This window comes from Hylaeus volcanicus, unplaced genomic scaffold (assembly GCF_026283585.1).
Source record: "Hylaeus volcanicus isolate JK05 unplaced genomic scaffold, UHH_iyHylVolc1.0_haploid 12221, whole genome shotgun sequence".
Classification (NCBI taxonomy): Eukaryota; Metazoa; Arthropoda; class Insecta; order Hymenoptera; family Colletidae; genus Hylaeus; species Hylaeus volcanicus.
Genome location: NW_026533163.1, coordinates 1,162,606 through 1,177,484, shown reverse-complemented (window position 1 = coordinate 1,177,484; position 14,879 = coordinate 1,162,606). Strand labels below are relative to the sequence as shown.

Sequence of the window (14,879 nt, the reverse complement as noted above, 5' to 3'; positions counted from 1 at the left end):
TTCTTGCAAACACAAAAGAACAATACGTTTTATCTTCTAAAATGACATAATTAGATTGTACCTCGATTCCATCCTCTTTTTTATCAAAAAAAACATGTAAGACTAAAATGGAAACAACTGTGCTTTAAAAAAAGTGTTGTCATGACTTACCACATCATTACTTTATTAAGGTTGCTTTTTCCCATACGTCAATAAAATATTTGCTTAGTGTCCATTTTAGATAACAGTGCTACATGCATCTATGTGATATGAAAGATATGATCAAGACGACCGCTTCATCAAACGCTTGTGTTTCTGTGCCGAAAGACCTTCTTGTGAAATTAAGTAGTACAGATACGTCATACAGCTTGGAAGAAGTAAAAGAAAATCAAGCTTTCACTAAAAAATTTATGGAAGATCATGTTTACAATGTTTACGAAAGAATTGCGGAGCACTTTAGTCACACAAGGTACACCGTGTAGTGTTTTGTATTTATAATGTTTTAAAGGCAACATTTAGGTATCGACCCTGGCCCGGTGTTGTCGATTTTTTAAAAAACTTAGAGCTTGGTTCTATTGTTCTGGATGTTGGATGCGGCAACGCGAAATATGCTTTTTGCAATTCAAGTATTGTTTGGATTGGTGTTGATCGAAGTCAAAATTTAATGAAGCATAACATTCAGCATTTAGCTCTTCATACAAAACAAGAAAGTACGTTAAACCGTGAAATGAATGTACATCAATTTAATTTGCTTTAGCATTCAAAACAGATAGAAAACGATCTCCAGAATTGAATGTTAACGATTGTGAAAATTTAAGCTTTCGGTCTGGTATATAGAAAAAAATTATTTAAAAAGAATAATGAAAATTTCTGTGTTTAGAAATTGCAGATGCCTGTATAAGCATAGCAGTTTTACATCATCTACCAACTGAAAAACAACGGTAGTAGAACGAATTGAAACATAGTTTGGCTATTGTTTTTTCTTTTCAGAATAGACGCTGTTCATGAATTAATTCGATGTACGCGTTCTGGTGGTCAAATACTTATTTACGTGTGGTAATAATAAGGGTGACTTTAACAATTTTGTTAAACGACAACTACTTCATTCTTTTAGGTCAACGGATCATAAATATCAAAGCATCGGTTCCAGAGTTTTTGAGTCGCCTGATGGTATGCTCTTTTTGGTTTATTTAAAAATGTATTAAATGAAACAATTTAATATTTAGTCTTTGTTCCGTGGAAACTTCAAAGGCAATTTGATCCCGTTTATACTACATCTACAGCTTTAGATAGTGGTAAGCAAAACAGCAAAAATTTAGAGGTTTTCTTTTTAAGGCTAGCTATCAGAAACTCCAAAAATTAAAAGAAAAAATCCTTTATGTTCGACTACAACGTTACATCGCTATTACCATTTATTTTCTTTAGAAGAAATTCAAGCTTTATTTCTTAAAATAACAACAGCGGCAGTTGTATCTATTGTGTTCGATAGTAATAATTGGAAAATTCTTTTAAAGAAAAATTAAAATTTTTTTTTAAAAATCAAAATTAACATAATTTCTTTTTTCCATACACTGACACCATAAAGTGACCCGAGTATTCACCTGACCCAAAAAGTCGTACCTGAATTGTTGTTTTATCTTGTTGTGTGAATTGCGTATGATTATTAGGGTGCTATGATAAGAACCTTTGAGCACACACAGTGATACTTTTTATTATTGGTAGTTTAGAAAAAATAAAAGGTTGTGCATTTTCAAGAAATTCTCATGAGCGAAAATCAAGAAGTTAACCCTAAGGCATATCCGTTAGCACCACCCGAGCTTTCAAACCGAATTCTCGATCTTTTACAGCAAGCTGTTAGTTACAAGCAAATACGTAAAGGAGCTAATGAAGGTATTTTTTTTTATTAACACTATCTTATCTGAATTTTGTGTTTGTTAGCAACGAAAGCATTAAATAGAGGAAAAGCGGAACTTGTTGTTTTAGCCTCCGATGCCGAACCCTTAGAAATTTTATTGCATCTTCCATTAGTCTGTGAAGATAAGGTAAGGCGTTTTTTATTTGTTTTCACTCTTATTTATGTTAATACTATTGTTTTTAGAATGTACCGTATGTTTTTGTTAAATCAAAAGTTGCTCTAGGACGTGCGTGTGGAGTATCACGCTCTGTTATAGCGTGTGCTGTCACAACTAAAGAAATGTCTCCTTTAGATTCTCAAATAACGGAATTAAAGAATGCAATTGAAAAAATTTTAATTTAATTTTTTAATTAAAAATAACAAAACTTTTTTTATTTGACACAATCTTAAAATAAAAGAATTATTTCTGCATTAGGAATGGAATTTTGTGTTCTAAAAGCATATGGTTTTCTGCAGGTAATCCTACACAAGCCCGAAGTATATTGATTATACAGCTACGTTGTGCCGTTAATGCATTAATAACAGGCGCTCCTTGTGGTACCAGAGGAGCCTTGAGTAAATAACTTAAAGTTGATAAAATAGGATGAAACTACATGAAAATAATTTTTTTTTAAATTAAAGAAAAAAAAAAACTTACGCGAACGAATTGGGTATCTTCTGTTTCGGTTGCAGTAGCATTTCGAACAAAAATTCTCTCGAATAATTCTGTAAGGAGTATCAAATCAATCATAATAGGTGCAGCTAAAAGCGAGTCTTCACATGTATTATGTATAACGATAGTGTTCAATCCATTTAAGAAAATTTCAGAAACGTATTCATCCATTGCACGTTTGGAATCACCAACATTTGGAACGTATTTAATTACAACACAATGATCAGGATAATCCTTCGAATTTTTATATAAAATTTTATTACTTTCGACCATATCATCAACGACATTGCTTTTCGAAATTTCTTTTGATCGAAATTGAGGAAAACTAGAAAGATTCTGTCCATCATTGTTTCCTAAATGATTGTATGATACAATACTGGTTGGTTTGATACCAGCAGACACTAAGAATTCCACGAGAACTGACTTTAATTTGGTTTGACCTGATTTAAAATCATCACCTCCTACAAAAACATTCTTTTGCTGTGCTAGTTCACAAACGCCGGGAACGAGAGTATTTTGAGGAGACCCATTAAGAAAACTAGCATTTTCAAGTATGGCAGCCTGAAAAATGTTTATTAATAAAAATATTGAAAAGCCAAAATAGTTGATTAAAAAAAGAAACGCACTGTCGCATATAATATAGAAGGTGAAATCTCTTTATGACCTTCCTCAATAGCTGCTAAAAGATCAATTGCTGACATGTTAACACCTGGCTGAATTTTTATTCAAATAACATAAATTAAATAAATTATATTTATTTACCATAAGAGAACAAAATCTTTCTGTTGTCGCTGTCCATAAAACAATTACACGATCCACATTATTAATTTTTTTAAAATCTCGAATATTATTACGAATTGTTAAAAGCTGTTCACAAAGTGTTCCTGAAAGTATATTATTTGCTCTTTCTTCTTGATTTTCAGCAATAAAGTCTTTAATATAAACACCAGGCAAGGGATTCATTGTTTTAAGATAGGGGTATAATTGATCTTGGAGTTGTATATCTAAAACTTGAGCTCTTCGCATCGAATCTCCTACCGATGCATTATTAATATCCCATCCTCCAAACACCCAATCTTCAGGGTGACACAAAGGTAACAGATTCGAAATCGGAGCAAAAACTTCTTTTTTAGTATGTTGATCCAAACCAATCTTCGTTGTACTTGCTAACATCATACTTCCAAAATAATTTGGTTCTTTAACACCTGTTTTTGTTTTCCATGATAACTTTAACTTATTAGCATAGATTCCAGCTATCATGGTTGAAGCATTATTTCCTGATAATCCGACTAACATAACACCTAATCGTCCTTTTAATCGTTCCGTTCTAAAAATAAGCTTTCTAGTGATATTTTCCACATGGAATCGTGATGGTCTTTGTGTTTCGTTTGCTGAAAAACTATGTTTATCATCCTTTTTGGTTTCTGCTACAATACACGTTGAATACGTATACTCTGCTTCCATATAATCATCTTTATACAAGCATGAATTAGAATGGATTTGGTTTGATGTCATTTCAGATTACAAAAAAAATTGTGTATGGCAAGAAACAGAAATATAGTGACAGTTCATCAATGAAAATAATATCTGGTCGAGTTAGTCACAGACATTTTTTTTTTAAAATGAAAGAAATTTGGCTAGAAAAATATCGTCCTAAGCTTCTTGATGATGTTGTCGGAAATACTCAAATTATATCACGATTACAAAGCCTTCAAACGAATGGGAATATGCCACACATTTTATTGGTTGTACGTAATTTTATTTTAGAAAAAAATTGAGTTGATTTTTCTTTTACTCTGACGGTGGGGGTCGCGCGTTGTATTCAGGGACCTCCTGGTACAGGGAAAACAACAAGTATACTAGCACTCGCTAGATCTTTGCTAGGAAGCTACTACAAACATGGTGTTATTGAATTGAACGCCTCTGATGACAGGTTCATTAAAAGTCATGAACACCTATTCAAATAATAGTCTAACTATTATTTTTTTGTCTCATGTTATCAGAGGTATTGATGTAGTTCGTGATCGCATTAAAGGATTTGCAAGAGAAAAAGTCGAATTGCCTGACGGTAAACATAAAATTATAATTTTGGATGAAGTTGATTCCATGACCGAATCTGCACAACAGGTTTACATTTTATCACGTTTTAGTAAATTATTATTTTTAATGTAGGCTTTAAGACGTTTAATGGAGGTTTATTCAAATACTACTCGTTTTGCTTTAGCTTGTAATCAATCCACTAAAATTATTGACCCCATCCAAAGTCGCTGTGCGATTATTCGATTCACCAAGTTAAAGGATGCTGATGTAAAAATCTAATATTCTGGCAAATTGATCTGAAAACATATATATTTAATTTTAGATTCTTAAAAGACTAAAGTTTATATGTGAAAAAGAAAATGTACATAATACATTGTCATGTTTGACCATGTTTTGGTTTTTTGTTTATTTATATAGTTTTTTTAGGTCGTTTATGAAGAGAATGGATTAGAAACTTTAATTTTAACAGCTGAAGGAGACATGCGAAACGTAAAAACAAAACATTTTTATAAAAGTGAGTCCATATTTTTCCTTTTATAAGGCCATTAATAATCTGCAATCGGCTGCAAGCGGTTTTGGTATAATAAATCGTGAAAACGTTATTCAGGTAAATTACATTGAGGTTACAGATGTTAAGAGATATTTTTCTGAATTAGGTTTGTGATATGCCACCGCCCGAGACAATAACGGAAGTGATTCGCTCTTGTTTATCTGGAGATTGGAACAAAGCCCATACATTAGGTTATCAACTTTTTGAAGAAGGTTATACACCGTTAGATATTATTAGTAATAAAATAACACTTGATACACCTTAGAAGATTTCTGATCAAAAATTATATTAGGTATAATGAAGACACTTTTACGACGTCTTTCCTTAGCAGAAATAATTTCATTAGAATATCTAAAGGTAGATAAAATCATTTCACTTTTTCGCAAGCAAATTTTAATCACCTTTCTTTTCTTTTTTTAAATTGAATAATTTTCTCCAGTTAATCAGTCGATATCAATTTAATTTATTGGATGGAGTTAACTCTAAGCTTCAATTCGAGTAAGACTTTTTTAATCTTGTAAGCATCGTTAAACATATTTTTGAAATACTTGTGAAACCTACACAGTGCATTATTAGCCAGTTTATGTTCTGTGAGCATACAAATCTGTGATACAAAGGAGCGTATGCTAACAATAGAATAACAATTTTTTTTTCCGTTTTAAAAAAGAAAACAAAGGCTTAACATTAATTTTTTAATTTTTTAGTCCGGACCACGTAAATAATTGATTCTTATTCTACTACCAAATAATTTTAATTACAATATGACTTTTACGAATCGCGTGATTTTTTTGGGCCTACGCTTAAGGTACATACACATGTACAAGGGAGCACGGAAAAATGATGAACTTCTGTGGCCGTTAAAGCAGCACATGCTGCCTTCAGTTTCAACTTTCTTGTAGATTCATTTCAGGAGTTGACTGAAAATTCCGTGACCAAAGGTATTTAAAATTTAAAATGATACTTTAAGAGTCTCATGTTGGTTAAAGATCTCGGTGATTAAATTAATGAAATTTCGCAACAAAACTCTTTGTAGATGGACACATATTCAATTCTATTCATAAGACATTTCGCTAATATCAGACCCGTATCTTTTTCATGAATAGAAATAAACTATTTTTTTTCTTGCAAAGCTTATAAAAAGGTTTGTTTTAAAAATTAAAAAAATTCCTATCTTATATTATTGGTCAAGACAAAAAGGACATAAAACATTTTCAGAATTTCTGCCAAAACAAGAGTCATTTTTTAAAAACAATATTTTGACAAAAAAATATGACACTTTTGTTGAGAAAAAACGGTATGTGTAAAACAATATAGGTGAGACTGATTCTTTTTTTATGAACAATATTAAAACTAAAGCGGAAAATTAGTAAGTTTGTTTTTGCTAAATGGTTTTTTAATTCAAAACGTTCAGAGTCTGACGTGTTGTGAGCTTCTAAACAGCACCCCAATTTTGCAGTTGTTTTAAATTATATAATTTTCCTTAGTTTCCCTTAGAATTTTTTTGGTTTATTATACGCCAGAACAATATCGTGAAATCATAATTTTTTTACTTTCTAAACAATAAAAAACATCTTTTTGATACCGCTTCTTTTGCCTTATTATTTAATTACGGTAAAAAGTGTCCGAGGCTTCATACTTTTTAGAAACACATAATTTCAACAAATCCTTGACATAGTTGAATTAAAATAATTTTTAATATTGTGGGAAACTCTACGGCTTTGCTAATAACTTAAGCCGATAGTTTAATGAAAAGAGCACTTTATCAATAATTTTTTTTCATAATAGATTATCCATTTGTTCTTTAAAAAAGTTTTAACACTCTTTAAGTTAATAAATTATTTTTAAAAATGCTGAGTCTCGTTATTACCAGTCATGCATTAAAAATGGTAAGGAATCAAAATAAAGAAAAACTTAATATTAGATTACGTAACTAGTCATAAAAGATAATCTGATTGCTTGAAAACAATAATGTGAAAGGCTTTTCGTTTTACTTATGCCTTAATTCGTAATTGTATATCGATACAGACCTATTTTCATCAATTACGAGAAATACATTATAATGCTATCTTACAAATGTATTACATTTTTTGTATGAATAGCATTAAAATAAAGACTTTTTGTTATAAATATTTTGTATATGGTTATTCTAGAAAGTTTAACATTTATGATTTTTTAAAATAAACTTAATAATGTAAAGTTTACAAAAAACATAGCATTAAAAAGGTCACGAAAAAAAAAACTAACACGTTGAACTCGACATAGGACCTACATGTTGAACATACATCTAATAAGTGGGTCCACTCTTATTTTTTTTGTCTCCACCAAGTTCGAAATGTTTACAACGCTTAATAGGCAATAATCTCTTTCTTTTACACTTTGTACATTCTAACTTGAGAACAACCTTTTTTGTAGTTTTGGCCTTCTTATGAAAGATAGGTTTTGTTTGACCACCGAAACCCTTTTGTTTCATGTCGTAACGGCGCTTTCCTTGAACCTTTGTAGAATCTTTTCCTTTTTTGTATTGTGTCACTTTGTGTAACGTATGTTTTTTGCATGGACGCCCAGGACACAAAGTCATTCTTGTTTTAGGTATATTCACCTAAAATTTAAAGCAAATTAGAAAAAAGAAAACGGAATACGTTTATAAATAAAGTTACCATTTTTTCACTATACGGAAACAAAAAGAAAAAGATTACTCAAAAAAAGTCAAAAGAAGCGTCTTGTTTAAAAGATAAAGAAGAGATTCGCAATACACGTCTTGAAACATAAAGGCATGCTTATACTTGGGTCAGTTATAGCGTCCCTAAGAAAAAGGATCTTAACTCCAAACAGTTTTTAAGAATCTAATCCATGTCTTTAATCAAAAAAATGAATTTTACGAAATTATCTCTACTGATCCATTCAAATAAGTCGACAATGTGTTTCACTTTTATTTTGTACCACAAATCGCATTTAATTAATGAAGTTTTGTTTTAAAAAAGGAATTTCTACACGCATGAAAAAATTAATTAAATAAGATTATTAAATTAATTAAAATTATTTAATTAAATAGTTCCCTCTAAAATCATCTATCACTCGAATATCCAGAATGAACAACAAACACTTTCTTTTTAAAATAGTATAATTCTAGTTCAACTAATCTAAATTAGTTGTTTATATTTGAGTATTAAAGCTATTTATTTTGATTCGTGATAATCACAATGGTTCTAAAAATATTGTAATGTTTTTAATACAAAATTTGTTGTCGTATTATAAGCAAAAAACGAAAATTGCTGGCCAATGCAGTAGTACTCCGCAATGTCGTTGTTTGAAAATTGATACATGTTCCGATGACTATTTTAATAATCAAAAGTCTTTACGTTCAATTCCGTTGTGGGAAGAACATCAAGTCGATTCAAACACATGTCATTCAAAGGAAGTCCAATTAAACAAAACATCCATTAAACCAAAAATTTTTGAGCAAGAAGTAGAAACTGTTGATTTCTCTAAACCCGCCCAACTCATTAACCATGGGCATGAAAAAGATCCTTGTTGTTCATCCAGTCAAACCAAGGATACCAATAGAAACCTAGTTGCTTTCGACGTATGGTCTGAAATTGACAGAGAAACATCGTGGAATGAAGTGTCGTCTAATGAAAGCAAGAATTCATCTGCTTTCCGTGGGTTATTAGGAAATTTAAAAAAATCCGTAGTAAGAGATGGGTCTTTGTCGTCCTCGTGCGTCTCTCACCCGTCTTCTGACACTATTCCGTTATCTGATACCTGTTTAGAAAATGCTGCAACAAAAATTTTTGAAGAACCTGTAAATGCTAAGAATCTTCCAAAAGATTCGAAAAAAGAGTTGTACTCTTGTCATGAGACCAATGAACCGTTAATTAACTTTGACTGTCAAAAAAATACGTGTACGCGAAAAATTCAGAATTCCCCACGTGAAATGAGGCTATCTTTTAAAAGACCATTAGTAAAACGCTGTCGTCCTCATTGTCATTTTAAAACGAATGCAACCAATATTATCGACTCCACGTGTAACACAGAGGAAAGAATCAAGTACACTCGTTTTGTAGGATTCCCCAAAATCATGTGTTGTATTACTGGCCGATCCTTAGTTCCTCCAGATTATCAACTCCCACTACCTAGTCTTGATATTGGCGATATTTCAGTTGAATATTTCAATGTCGATCGTTTTCTAGGACGCGGAGGGAAAATTCGTTTGTTTCTATGTATGAAGAAAATAAGACATTCATATCATGCTTATAATTTGAATTCATTTCGTTCAATTGAGAAAAGACAATGTGAACTCATTCAAACGGGATTGAGTCCTACAGGTCACTTCCCCATCTTAATTCATAATGGTAAAACGTTTTGTGAAACACATGTTATTTTAAGATACTTGGCAAAGCATCTAAACGAATACGGTTCGCAAATGAGGAGTGAAGACTATTTCGCTGATATGCTAGTAAGTTTTAAAAAACGAACCACAAAAACTTATTTTAAAAGCAATCAATTCCTATGTTTTTCTATTCCTCACATTCCCTAGAGTGATATGTCACTTAACTGTAATGTGAGAAAATGTCTTATTAACAAATGTTTAAAAAATTTTCTTAAAAAACATTATTTATTTAATTTGTTACATTAGATGGAAAAGCTTAGTTATTGGACAGATGATTTGATGGAAGCCATAAAAGAAATACTTCATTCGTGTTGTCGTCAAAATATATTGATCTACTTACAAAGACGTCTTGGATACTACAAACTTATTGATGTACTACTTTTTAAAATACGGTCAATCTGGACCACAACAATTGAACAAAAAGAAAATTCGACCGACGTTCGGAACGAATGGATTTCCACGTGGTATGACGCTGCGGTGGCAGCAACATTATTTGACGATATGCAGCTTATAGCATTCATCTATGAAACCAATCAACTATATCCTCTTTTATACAAAATCAAACAACATCTTCCAACATATAACCAAAAAGTAATTCTTCAGCATTTTTTATTAGATTATCAAGGAAAAGATGCAGCAAAACATAAATTTCCCATGTTATTTGAGTATTTTTTAAATGTGACCAATTCACCACACGTGTTACAATTAATGTGCGAATGCGAAATGGCACGAAGAATGTATGCTATCCATTGTCAATCCAATCATCAGCGTCTCATTTCCTAAAGGAAACATATTCCGTTAAGACTTTAACAAAACGGCATGTTTTCAAATAGAAAAAAAAGCGTCTTGATAACGCATCATTTTTCAGCAATACACACACCTTTCTCTACTTTGATTAATCGTTCAAGGCTTTCCTGATGCTTGGGTTTGTCCAAAAAATCTTTTTGCCTAGACATCAAAAGGATAATTACAAAGCTTGCCTGTGATCGAAAAGACATGAAAAGAAAATAGTATCCTAATCCAAGCAACATGCTGATTTTTTTAAACTAGCCAAAAAACACATATGTTTTTAATAAAACAAATTTCACTAGGGCCACTAATAACTAGTCGCAATAAAAAGTAACCTTATTCTTTAAAAGACGCCAATGCGTAAGCATCTTATGGAGAAGTCAGTTGATGACACTCTAAGAATCTGTGTTTGTTTTGTACAACAGCAGTGACATTCATCTATTGGGATTAAAAAAAAAGAAGCAAAACTCATGTGCGGAAATTGTTTAAAAAAACAATCACCAATGTATTCTTTTCAAAACCTTGTAAGAGTACTCTGAAAAAAGAAAAAAAGTGTACTTTCACTTGTAACCGTACACCCATATACCAAAAAACCGTTCTTTAAGGAGTAGTTATAACAGTGTGACCTGATTTTTCTTCTTTTTTTAACTTAAAAATAAACACAGAACATTTTAAAATATAATTTAAGTGACGTATTCATAAGTCAATTTTTTTTTTTTTTTATAGAAAAAAATAAGTTTATAGTAAATTACAGCAAAAAATAATGTCATGTGTCAATCATTACTTTTTTTCTTGGGGTTCAGGAAATAAAATACAACGCAACGCTGGAAGTTTATTTTTTGTTATACTTTGTAAACGAGCATCCAAAGTATTATCTACGAGGATACGACGGTCTATGCTACTTAAGATAACCCCTCCACAACTAATAAGAAAGTGATCAAATCATAGTTAACAAATACAGAATTAATACCATGTTCCAGAGGTCTGCACACTTGGCGACTTAGCACCCGGTGGTAGATGATACTGCCGCAAAACGTAATAAATTAAACGCGATGGTTTTCGGCTTACCTCTTTATCAATTTGAATAACGACAGAACGATTGACATGCGCTTGCTCCTTTAAAGTGTTAGAAAATTTAGCACTTGCCTTGTAAAAATTTTTTTTTTGAATTTTAACAAAAATGGCATGACTACAAAAAATTTTTTACCAACGGCAAGCACTCTTTAATTAAGGCTTCATCTTCAGGGCGGCAACGAACATATACTGCATCTTCTAATAATTTTAAAAGTCCCTTCAAATATAAAAACAGGATTGAATTGAATGTAGTAAGTGAAAAAAATTACCTGAACAATTAAATTAATACATAAATTTTTATACGTTGTATTGTGAGACAAAGTTTTGGTTAATTGCGTAGTGGTATCCGCGATTACTTGATTTACCAAAGAAAATTTCATATCCATTTTTTTTAAACGTGCTTGATTAGCAGCATTTGAACGAACACTAATTTTTTCAATGAGAAATAGCACATGTTTTTATCTTATAACTTTTTTAATTTCAATCTTAGACTCTATAGACTCACATTAAGCGCTCAGTTTCCAGTTTTTTGGATTTCAATTTGAATTCCTCTCGTACTTTATGTTTCATTTGTTGAACTAATTTAAGTTTTTCTATATTAAAATCTTCAATAGCTTTCGCTTCAATTTCTTGAGCTTTGTCACGTGCTTCATTTAAAATGAAATTGATCATTTGATGAATTTGCTTTTGCGACTCGCTGTCTTGCTATAAAAAAAAAGAAGGATTATATTAGAACTAGTTTTTTTTCAACGCTTTATTGAAATATTTACCATTGCCATTTTAAAGCAAAAAATTAATAAGAACAAACTTATCCAGGCTATTAATTGTGTATATATTTATATTAATTTATTTATTTTACACACTATTGAAAATGCCTTCGAGTTTAAGGTTAGACGACTGGTTCAGTCACAGATTTTCGTATCCAAAAAAAAATTTGGTACTTTAAAATACACGACACAACTATGTTCAATGTTAATGACATTTTTCTCAGAAAAATCTATTTTTTAAAATGTTAAAAAAATTAAACATTTCCGTTAAAAAATAACATATTATAAAACAATGTTGGAATGCTGAAAATCCACAGGATTTGATGAAGACAGTTTGTCTTGATTAATTTGTACATTAAAAATTATGCCTTCATGCACATTTCCGTCAAATAAAAATAAATTATGTAACTCCCGGCCTTTTTTAGACATAGACATTTGAATTTCTTCAGCTAATTTGAAAAAAAAAAATTTATCTTCAAAAAAAAAAATTAAAAATGTTACCAATAATGCCACCTAAAATACAAGCTTGGACTGCATTTGGAACGTGTTCATATTTTCGAATTTCACAAAACCACTGTTCAGCTTCACTTATACTTTTTTTAGCGTGTCCAATCTAAAACATTCATGCTTAAAATTGTCGGTCAAATTGAGTTGAGAAATTACGTTTTCTAAAATACTCGTGATTGAATCACTCGTCTTTTTTAAAAAAGCTGTGGGATAAGAATAAAATTGCGCGCATTTTTTTTTTTAACAGCATTATATCAACTGACCGAGATATGCTACAAGCTTCGCATGAGGTAATTGTTTTGTAAAAGAAGAAAATCCAGAAGGTAATGTTGCGTACGGTACCCGCATGACTTGTTGAAAAGATGGGTATGAAACGTTTATTCTTAACATAAAGACCAATTTTTTTACTTTGCTTCAATTATTGATCTCTTCAAAATGGAATAACAATTAAAGATATTCTTACTCTGAAAAATATGAACCAAAGTCCTTAAAGATTGCCCCATGTAGCCCTAAAGAATGACAAAAGAAAAGACCCTAAAAAGAATGGATACAATCCATTTTTTGTCGATGAAAAAAGTAAGGGAAAATCACAGACTTTCTTAGAATCTCGACAGGCTTCATTTAAAAGATCTTCATTAGTATTTGAGACACACATCCTATCAATAACGAGAATATCATACTCTTTTAATGATTGGGTATTTCTAAATAATTGTGTATGTTAGTTCCCTTAATAAAAACATCAAAAGCTCACTTTGGGTATTCCGCTACCATTTTTTTCCATTCCTCCCCTTTTATTAGAAAAAAACGCGCCAAACTGTTGCCTTAGTTGGAAAAAACAGACATACCACTTAAAAAAGATATTCTTGTCAAAGGATTTAAATTTTTCAGAGCGTTTACAGTAAGATATGTAATCTATCAGATATTTTCAGGCTAAAAAGCTTATTAAAACATTTTTTTGAATCGTACAGTATCGACATCTGTTTCTGGTAGTTGAAGTTTTTCCTCGTATGTTACTAATGAATTTAAAAACATATGAGACCTAGTGAGGATTTTATATTTTTCTGAAATATCCCCTGTTGTCAGAGATACATTGACACCTGTAATTCAAACGGATATAAATTGATTTAATGTCATGGAATAAAAAAAAGAGTGAAACGACACTCAATTTTTCTTGGTATCGTAATGGAAATTATTATCATAGTGTTTAATCAGATATTTCATGAAAAAGGAACACTAAGTATTAAGTACACCTTTTTTGTTAATTAAGAATCATTTGACACAAATCTTTTTTTTATCAGTGACCTGATAACACTAAATTCTTCGCAGCCTCAACATTCGCACATGTACAGCCTATAAAGAGTACATGTAAGGAACTCATCCTGTCATAAACACAAAATATGATGCACTTTCAAACATGTCATGAATGTCACTTTTGTTGTGCTTCCATTCCCCATAATCGAATTTGCCGATCATATAATGTTGTCGTTTCATACTCGATGTTGGAGTCCATCTTTCAAAACTTTTGTTACTGAGACCTTAAACGAATGTGCACAATTGGCAGATCTGTCACAGTTAAGACGTGACGTGTCAAGGTATCGATTTCTGCGTTTAATTTAAAAAAAATTAAAAATTGCCTTTCATAAACCATGTTACGAGAGCAAAGAATTCATATTCTACAACAAAAACAAATGTGGTGGTTTTAAGAATCAAAAATTGTAATACTTTTTTAGCAGACAAATGATATGTTGATTTATGGTCACCACAACCGTTGAAACACGTAAATGAATCATGTGAACGTTAATTGTATTACATGAAACATATAATTTTTTCAATATTAAGGTAGACATTCCTACTGGTAAGAAACTCTGATATTCAGGGGAATACAAGTATCAACAGAAGTTTTTATTTGGACAATTTGTTTTCTCATCTCAAAGCTTTCATAATGCTCATGTATGAAACCTTGACTTGTTACCAGAATATTCGTAAGGCGCTTTCTATTCAGGTGTACCAACATTTTTACTTTACAATGTCTTTTTCTTTAAGAACTAAGTCGTACAACATATACAAACGCAGCTTTTTAACATTGCCTCTGAAATTGATATTAACGGCATATATGTAAAATACACTCGTTCATAAGAATTTTTTAAAATGTATTATAGAGTACATGCAGTGCATGAGCATGCTATTGCAATGAACACACTCGACGAGCTGTTAAA

At 31.1% G+C, this 14,879-nt stretch overlaps 7 protein-coding genes and 1 long non-coding RNA gene across 12 annotated transcripts; 4 read left to right on the top strand and 4 right to left on the bottom strand.

Annotated features, from left to right (window-relative positions):
- The first annotated feature begins 156 nt into the window (after positions 1-156).
- Positions 157-1,669, top strand: LOC128883586 (uncharacterized). The gene is made up of 9 exons (XM_054136112.1): positions 157-448; positions 499-689; positions 737-808; positions 860-920; positions 970-1,035; positions 1,094-1,149; positions 1,206-1,274; positions 1,327-1,467; positions 1,647-1,669. The coding sequence occupies exons 1-9, from the start codon at positions 234-236 to the stop codon at positions 1,667-1,669; spliced, it is 894 nt and encodes a 297-aa protein (XP_053992087.1). The 5' UTR covers positions 157-233.
- On the top strand, positions 1,613-2,312 carry LOC128883227 (NHP2-like protein 1 homolog). Its single transcript, XM_054135368.1, has 3 exons — positions 1,613-1,869; positions 1,918-2,021; positions 2,078-2,312. Exons 1-3 carry the CDS (start codon positions 1,743-1,745, stop codon positions 2,234-2,236), a joined length of 390 nt encoding a protein of 129 aa, XP_053991343.1. The 5' UTR covers positions 1,613-1,742; the 3' UTR covers positions 2,237-2,312.
- Positions 2,196-4,205, bottom strand: LOC128883222 (inositol-3-phosphate synthase-like). Its single transcript, XM_054135354.1, has 4 exons — positions 3,309-4,205; positions 3,173-3,259; positions 2,532-3,107; positions 2,196-2,483 (listed from the first exon to the last, which is right to left on the bottom strand). The coding sequence occupies exons 1-4, from the start codon at positions 4,059-4,061 to the stop codon at positions 2,295-2,297; spliced, it is 1,605 nt and encodes a 534-aa protein (XP_053991329.1). The 5' UTR covers positions 4,062-4,205; the 3' UTR covers positions 2,196-2,294.
- Positions 4,103-5,939, top strand: LOC128883226 (probable replication factor C subunit 2). 4 transcript variants are annotated; one of them, XM_054135365.1, is made up of 11 exons: positions 4,103-4,294; positions 4,373-4,479; positions 4,550-4,673; positions 4,719-4,853; positions 4,909-4,947; positions 5,013-5,075; positions 5,128-5,193; positions 5,243-5,348; positions 5,429-5,493; positions 5,576-5,634; positions 5,702-5,939. In XM_054135365.1, the coding sequence occupies exons 1-11, from the start codon at positions 4,121-4,123 to the stop codon at positions 5,775-5,777; spliced, it is 1,014 nt and encodes a 337-aa protein (XP_053991340.1). In that variant the 5' UTR covers positions 4,103-4,120; the 3' UTR covers positions 5,778-5,939. The 4 variants fall into 4 exon arrangements, with proteins under 4 accessions (XP_053991340.1, XP_053991339.1, XP_053991341.1 ...); XM_054135364.1 differs by having other exon boundaries at positions 5,243-5,372; XM_054135366.1 differs by having other exon boundaries at positions 5,243-5,372; positions 5,576-5,653; positions 5,841-5,939.
- Positions 5,940-7,265: 1,326 nt separating this feature from the next.
- Positions 7,266-8,050, bottom strand: LOC128883504 (uncharacterized). The gene is made up of 2 exons (XR_008459005.1): positions 7,794-8,050; positions 7,266-7,735 (listed from the first exon to the last, which is right to left on the bottom strand). It is a non-coding gene; the product is annotated as an uncharacterized LOC128883504 (long non-coding RNA).
- A 188-nt stretch (positions 8,051-8,238) lies between these two features.
- LOC128883501 (uncharacterized) lies at positions 8,239-10,309 on the top strand. The gene is made up of 2 exons (XM_054135923.1): positions 8,239-9,592; positions 9,773-10,309. The coding sequence occupies exons 1-2, from the start codon at positions 8,357-8,359 to the stop codon at positions 10,307-10,309; spliced, it is 1,773 nt and encodes a 590-aa protein (XP_053991898.1). The 5' UTR covers positions 8,239-8,356.
- A 125-nt stretch (positions 10,310-10,434) lies between these two features.
- Positions 10,435-12,297, bottom strand: LOC128883503 (V-type proton ATPase subunit E 2-like). Its single transcript, XM_054135926.1, has 11 exons — positions 12,160-12,297; positions 11,895-12,094; positions 11,659-11,815; positions 11,523-11,606; positions 11,384-11,461; positions 11,286-11,338; positions 11,100-11,237; positions 10,902-10,963; positions 10,817-10,850; positions 10,651-10,753; positions 10,435-10,572 (listed from the first exon to the last, which is right to left on the bottom strand). The coding sequence occupies exons 1-8, from the start codon at positions 12,166-12,168 to the stop codon at positions 10,960-10,962; spliced, it is 723 nt and encodes a 240-aa protein (XP_053991901.1). The 5' UTR covers positions 12,169-12,297; the 3' UTR covers positions 10,435-10,572; positions 10,651-10,753; positions 10,817-10,850; positions 10,902-10,959.
- Positions 12,298-12,427: 130 nt separating this feature from the next.
- On the bottom strand, positions 12,428-14,760 carry LOC128883502 (uncharacterized). 2 transcript variants are annotated; one of them, XM_054135925.1, is made up of 12 exons: positions 14,386-14,760; positions 14,094-14,336; positions 13,966-14,042; positions 13,630-13,760; positions 13,509-13,575; positions 13,415-13,451; positions 13,259-13,364; positions 13,127-13,197; positions 12,927-13,045; positions 12,820-12,866; positions 12,658-12,769; positions 12,428-12,605 (listed from the first exon to the last, which is right to left on the bottom strand). In XM_054135925.1, exons 2-12 carry the CDS (start codon positions 14,171-14,173, stop codon positions 12,439-12,441), a joined length of 1,014 nt encoding a protein of 337 aa, XP_053991900.1. In that variant the 5' UTR covers positions 14,174-14,336; positions 14,386-14,760; the 3' UTR covers positions 12,428-12,438. The 2 variants fall into 2 exon arrangements, with proteins under 2 accessions (XP_053991900.1, XP_053991899.1); XM_054135924.1 differs by having other exon boundaries at positions 14,094-14,760.
- Between the last annotated feature and the right edge of the window lie 119 nt (positions 14,761-14,879).